Source organism: Micrasema longulum, unplaced genomic scaffold (genome assembly GCF_059751315.1).
Source record: "Micrasema longulum isolate JH-2025_06_02 unplaced genomic scaffold, ASM5975131v1 h1tg002658l, whole genome shotgun sequence".
Classification (NCBI taxonomy): Eukaryota; Metazoa; Arthropoda; class Insecta; order Trichoptera; family Brachycentridae; genus Micrasema; species Micrasema longulum.
Window position 1 is genome coordinate 27,517 of NW_028279793.1, and position 6,891 is coordinate 34,407.

The window sequence follows — 6,891 nt, forward strand, 5'->3', positions numbered from 1 at the left end:
AAATTTTAAATCAACATCTTGCACCCATATTTAAAAATATATAAAGACTTTACTTAATAAATAATGTCAGTTTAGCCTCAATATGTAAACACAGAGTGGGATGGCGTTATATCCTCTCTGCCACACACCTACGAGGAAACGACGTGATGCAGTTTCTTAAAATATTCCATTGTTTTTTTTTTGTTGAGTTGTTAATAATTTAGTATTCTGTGTATGAATGTTACCTAAAATTTATATCGAGAAATCCCAGAAAAAAAAACTGCATTTGTGGTTTAGCGGGAATTCGACAAGTACCTACATAAAATGGAACATAAATATGAAATTTTTCATAAAAAAAACACAAATTCCCTTTTCTTTATATTACATTATTTCTAGGTTATTCTCAGGTGTTTGACATACGTAGAATTAAGAATAGTCCAAAAACTGCATACAAGCATCAAACAGAAGGCGACTCAAGTACTCATAAATGAGTAGGTTAAAGTTTCTTTGTAGACGTCGCTCAGTACGCAACTCCTGATTTGAATTCAACCATGCCGTGTTGTGTCATTTTAAAGTGTAGAAATACTGCTAGGATCTTAAAGAAACAGGACGGGATCACATTTCATGTGTAATTAGCAAAGGAATGTGTAAGTAGCAAATACAAAACTTAAAAATTGAATTATTTTTCCATTTGTCAGATTGTCGAAAAAATCAAAATGGATATTTCGTTCTTGTTTCCAGGGTAGATATTTTTACCCTACTTTGCTCATCTAATGAGAGAACTTATGAAAATTGGACCTCGGATTAAAAAACTATGTGGTGGACATTTGACCGACATTATCTTTAAAACATCAAATATTAATTAACATAGTATAAAAATATCCGTTTTATGTAAAATAAAATTTGTTTTATATTTTAAGTTCAAAGTTCATCAATTCAATTACTCTTATTAAATTACCCTTTACTTATCTACTCTGTTGTGTCAATCAATATTTCTGCGTGCACAATAAAATTTTAGAGAAATTAACAGATTGCTTTTTTTTACCTTACATCTGTGTTATGATTATATTTTTTCCCATCGTCCAACATTACGCGGAGACATCACGAATGCGCGCGGTGAAAGTGGGGCATAGTAAGGAAATTTTTGGACACATTCCGATGTATTCAAATATGATTCAACGCTCCTTCTGGACTATTCTTAATTCTATTTAGTTGGAAACCTCAGTCTAGGTCAATGTTTGGGTCTAAACTTATCAATAACCGGTATTGCAAACCTCCTTCAAATCAATCGATTAATTGATGATAATTTTAGTACAATATTATGATTTCTTTACATATAATATAACAGTCACCGGGAGTCTATAGTACGGAATTAGAACTTAAACAATTTACGCAGTAAGATGTCATTTATTTTTGTTACAGTTACACACAGGCATGCACTAAAAGTAAACCTTAACCAAACGTTAATCCAACTACTATTTTTTTATTTGAAACTTAGAAGTTTAATATAGTAAAACAATAAAAAAATTACAAGGCCAGTGACGGATTCAAATCGGGAAAATAATAAAAAAGGAAGTCTTTGTTGTATCACATAGTAAAAATAAATAAAATAAACGTTATTTAAATACAACAAAACATAAAATATTTATATTTGATCGGAATGTACTCATGACACGCGTCGTTATGTAAAAAGATAATTTAAATTAGTTTGTTTTTTTCATTGTTAAATTGACTTGTCATGGTAGTACCTTTGGATTCTAGATAATCTCTTGACCAGTTTTTTTTCTGGCAATAATGACATATGATGGATTGAAACTGGGTATAAAAAGCCAGGAGAATCTTCATAAGCCATCAGTTGTTTCTCTGTTATCCATCTGAATATTACTCCATACTTCAAGTCAAATCAATCAGAAAATGAATTTCTTATTATTCGCATGTATGGTGGCTGCCTTCGCCATTCCGGTAAGTCATTAAAAATATATATATCTGTACCTAAAAGCTGAAATGCTGGAAGTCGCATTTGGTAAATTGTCCAGAAAAGCTGTTTGAATTTGTAAAACTGTTTCAAATGTATCTCTCGAAGTAAAAACACAATTAATTGCTGTTTTTTGGATTTATAGGCTTTTAATAAGAATATTTAGGAAAAAAACATATAAAATATGGACTATCAAATAACTATGGGACTTCAATGTTTTTTGTTCTAACCGCCCGGCCCGCGCCCTAATTCCTCCTCGGACTTTAGTATAAAAAGGAATGTCGAATATTGAATGAAAAACAAAGTCTTTATAAAACTTTCTTCGGGCAAAAACATTAAATTACGTGCCATAAATTAAAACATTAATTATTTATGAAAATAACAGGTAAATATAAATTAAATGACATGATATTAAAATCAATAAAACATTGATTGAAAGTAAATGGTATGTGAAAAGAAGCAAAGGTAAATAATTATATTAACGATAAAAGAAATGACATAATGGTTAAGTATGGTTGATTATGACAATAAGATATAATCTTGTGCTTAATTCCTCGCTTCGTCAGAGGTAGTTTTTTTATAAAAATTGTGGAATTTATTCGGTATCCACTGCTTTAATACCAGCAAACCGTTGACTTTTGTTGAAAGCATGAGCATTATTACTGCACTACTGGTGTTTTAGAACAAGCTATTTCGGTAGTGGTCTACCGGAGGACTCCAATGTTTTTATCATTCATAGCATCTGAATATATGAACAAAATGACTTTATAACTCAATTTTGCAAAGAATGTGACCTCCAGTCTTTTAGCTTTAAGGTAAAGATATGTATTCTATTATTTATTTTATTCAAATTATTTATTGACAATTCTTGATGGAATTCCATTATAATGATGTAATAACTTATATTTAAATAAAAAATTTTAGTTAAAAAATACTTGGTACACTTCCACTTATTTATTTGACCCATTAGCGCTTTCACCCTCTAATGGGCATCTTCAGACTGGTGAATATTATACAGTGTAAGGTGGAAGTGTAAAATTATCATTACACTGTATAATATTCACCAGTTTGAAGATGCCCATTAGAGGGTGAAAACGCTAATTGGTCAAATAAATAAGTAGAATTGTACCAAATATTTTTTCAATTAATAACTTATGTGTAAATATAAGTTATTACATCATTATTATTTATTTGTTTTATTTAATATTAAAAACAAAACACTTAAACTTTAAACAATACAGACTTAAAATCAAACATGATTTAAAATACTTTTTTTAATCGAACAGACCTAGGCTGCAAGACATTATTTATTTTCCATTTATCTTTGAATTATCATCATCATTCCCGTCAGTAAGATGATCCGTCTTGCGCTTTAGGTACCAGTCCAGGGATTCTGAAATATTCTAGTGTCAAAACACCTTTTTAAATAAATATTTCATTTCAACTATGTCGGGAGTCGAATCCGAGACCTCTTGCATGGTAGGCAAACGCGCTGACTATTGCTGACAGAGGCTGACATAAAACTTTGAATAATGAAGGTAATATTCTCAGATAGAAACGATGACAGAAAATGAAATAATGGAGTAATCCAACACAGCACATTTAAGATTTTTAATTTACTAACATGTAAATTAAAAAAAATACTTACATGTATATTTTTTTATAAAATTAAAACTGTTAAATAGTTAAAAGTCATTCATTACAGGTTCGAAACTCGCACTACCATGACTAAATGCTCATTTTCTAATGCCGGTTTTTTACAATTCATTGAAAGTGGCCATAAAAATAAAATAAAATATTTAGGTAGGGTAAGAATGGGTATTGCCAGTCATTTGAGGAGAAATGTCACAAATCAGCTATTAATCTATTTGTTAATTAAACTTTGTACTAATTATAATTTCAGTATTCTTCTAACCTAATTACAATCATTGAGATCAATACGTTATACGATTTTGGCATAATCATTTTTTTTTTAAATGACCGTATTTAACACCATGGCAGGTAATACCGGTCACTAGGTTGGTAATATCGGTCAAACTTTGTTCAGATATAAGTCGCAAATATAACCCTCGGGAGAGTCATACCCGGACAGCATGAGTTCTTGCCAGTCAATTCAAGAGTTTCATTAAAATTATGCTTAGTAATGTTATTTTTTATAGCATATTTATAGGCCAATTTTTCTAATCTGAAACGAAGTGTAGCTATACAATATTTTTATTAGGAACTTAACCTGGGAAGCCATTTCATCTTCTGTTTCTCTCGTAAAGACTGGATGTCTTCCCGCTGTGAGCTTACGTGAGTACGCCATTAGATCGAGTTACTTTTCTAATCGGTTTCTTTTCATTCACTAGTTTAAAAGCTTTATGTGACTGATCTTGGCTACATGATGCCTTTGAACGTGGCTTGTTTCGTGTTTTAGACATTCTGAATACTAAATTAAAATTAAAATGAACCAAAAAACTAACTACGATAATTAGACTGGAATAATTATAACTAACAATGTAAGAAACGTAGTAAAACAAACGCTCATCTCTTTTTGTCTGATGATGAAAATTTACATCAATTTGGCGTGAAAACAATTGACGCACATTCATCCCAAACGTGTGCTGAGAACTGAGCGGCAGTCGGTGCAGCGGCACGAGATATAGTTACGCCACCCGTTTTATATGTGTGCGTGCGCGGTAACGTAGTAATATGAGTGATATTGTTATGACCGGTATTACCTCCTGACCGGCATTATCCGGTTTTACCCTAATTTCATGATTTTTTCGCAGTTTAACGAATATTAGGTCTCCGTCGTATATTAAGATACTATCCGTTATCCTGCAGGATAGTAACATTATGCAGGACAGGCCGGATTCCAGATAAATACCGGGTATCCATTTCATCTCTAAAAATATTACTTCAACTCTCCAATCCTTAGATTACAGCGACTCGCCACTAACTAGAGCCATCGGCATATAACCTTTTCAACGCTCATATGGTGACCACGGTGTAAAAATAAACAACAATTTATTTTTATTATTCTTTCTCAAAAATGTACACCCTCTGTTTCAACAAATTTAGGCAAAGTTATTACTTCATATACAAATGGTATAGAACGATATTTTCTATTTTAGGCATCCCAGGCAGAAACCCGAAAAGAGATCCTTAAAAAGCACCACAACGAGTGCTTGAAAGAAGTTAAGGTAGATGAAGCTTTGGTAAACAAAATTCGCGAAGATAAAGACTTCTCTAACAGTGACGAAGGCGTTAAGAAGTTCATCCATTGTATGTTTACCAAGAGTGGCCTCCTCTCTTCCGATGGAAAGTTCCTGAAGGATGTGTACCTCTCCAAACTGGAACCTGAAGATGATAAAGTTAAGATTGAAGAGGCTCTGGATGCCTGTATCGGTGTTGAGGGAGCCAACGATCACGAATATGCATTCCTCTTTTCCAAGTGTTATCACGAGAAGAGGCCGAATGCTCCGATGTACTGAAAAAGTTGCTTGATTCATTGAATAATTTTATGACACCATTAGGCTTTTAACATGAATATTTGTTGAATATAATGTTATTCATTACTTTTCAATTAAAATTATTATAACAACTTTGCCTACATTGATTTATTTATTTAAACTTGGTGTACAATAACATACCGATGGAAAAAAGGTTAAATGAACTGATGGTGCACAAAGTGAATTTTTCAGGAGAGACGGCCAAAGATAAAAAAAAAGAAAATGTAAGTTACCCTTTTAATCGGTTATTAAAAATTAAAAATTTAATTAGAAGTTTCATTTCACGAAAAACTAATTTGAGTTTGATCAAACCTTCACATTTCCGCGAGCCTGACTGGATCAAAACGTTCCATGGATTGCGGATGGCCAATTTGATCAGATCCAAGATCTACTCACTGTCCAGAGTCCGTGCTATCTTCCAATAATTTAATCAGAGTTTTATAATAAACTTTACTATTGACCAGTTTTCGACTTGACGATAATCTCTTGACCAGTTTTTTGGGCAATAATTACATGTATTGTGATGGAATGAAATATGGTACAAAAAACCTGGAGAATATTTATGAGCCATTAGTCATTCCACTGTCATCCTTTTGAATATTACTACATACTTCAAATCAAATAAAAAAAAAAATAGAAAAGGCCGTAGAAAAAACTTTAATCTCGCGTATTTTGTACGTAAATACACGAGATAAAAGTACGACCACGAGAGTGGTTCAGAATAATACCGCAGGAGTGCTATTCTGAATCTTCTCTCTCCCCAAGAGAGTGATTGATTCGGACATTTTTATTTTTCCATTCGTTTAAACTTTACATCATATCTCGCAACACTGATGATTAAACGTCAAATAAACAGGTAAAATAAAAAATGTTTCAATTAGAACAATTATTGCGACCAGCATTGCCCAAAACACTCAATTAGGTTGAATTGACCAAACCGTATAAGTTTTTTTCCGTTTTTTAAACAGTTTAATACATCAACTGACGTTTAGTCATAAGTAGGACCATATATGAAGCAAAGTGTCGTCGCATTCAACATATAAAAAACCCTAATGAACGACTCTCCAGGGGGTAGAGAAGATTTAGAATACCACCCCAGAATCCTGAACGATTGTTTTCGACTCAACGGTTAATCTCGGTAGAAATCCTGAAAAGGGAAATCGTAAATCGTGTGCGTATTCGACAACCATACTTGAGGTCCCGGGTTCGATTCCTGGGAAGGACGACATGAAATATTTGTTTCTAATGTGGTTTTACATAGCAATATTTTATTGTGAGGGTGACAAGTACCTACTTCTAATTTATTTCAGACTAATAACTTTGAAATAAGGGTGTTAATTGCATGATTACCTTTGTAATAAATATTTTGTTGACACGTAAAAGGGGCGTCGGTAGTCTTTATTTAGTCAGTAATATTTCAAAATAAGTCATATATCACAA

General features: G+C 32.3%; 1 protein-coding gene across 1 annotated transcript; it reads left to right on the forward strand.

Moving 5' to 3' along the window:
• The first annotated feature begins 1,783 nt into the window (after nucleotides 1-1,783).
• On the forward strand, nucleotides 1,784-5,543 carry LOC148271775 (general odorant-binding protein 56a-like). Its single transcript, XM_088240951.1, has 2 exons — nucleotides 1,784-1,941; nucleotides 5,074-5,543. Exons 1-2 carry the CDS (start codon nucleotides 1,894-1,896, stop codon nucleotides 5,431-5,433), a joined length of 408 nt encoding a protein of 135 aa, XP_088097077.1. The 5' UTR covers nucleotides 1,784-1,893; the 3' UTR covers nucleotides 5,434-5,543.
• Nucleotides 5,544-6,891: the final 1,348 nt, after the last annotated feature.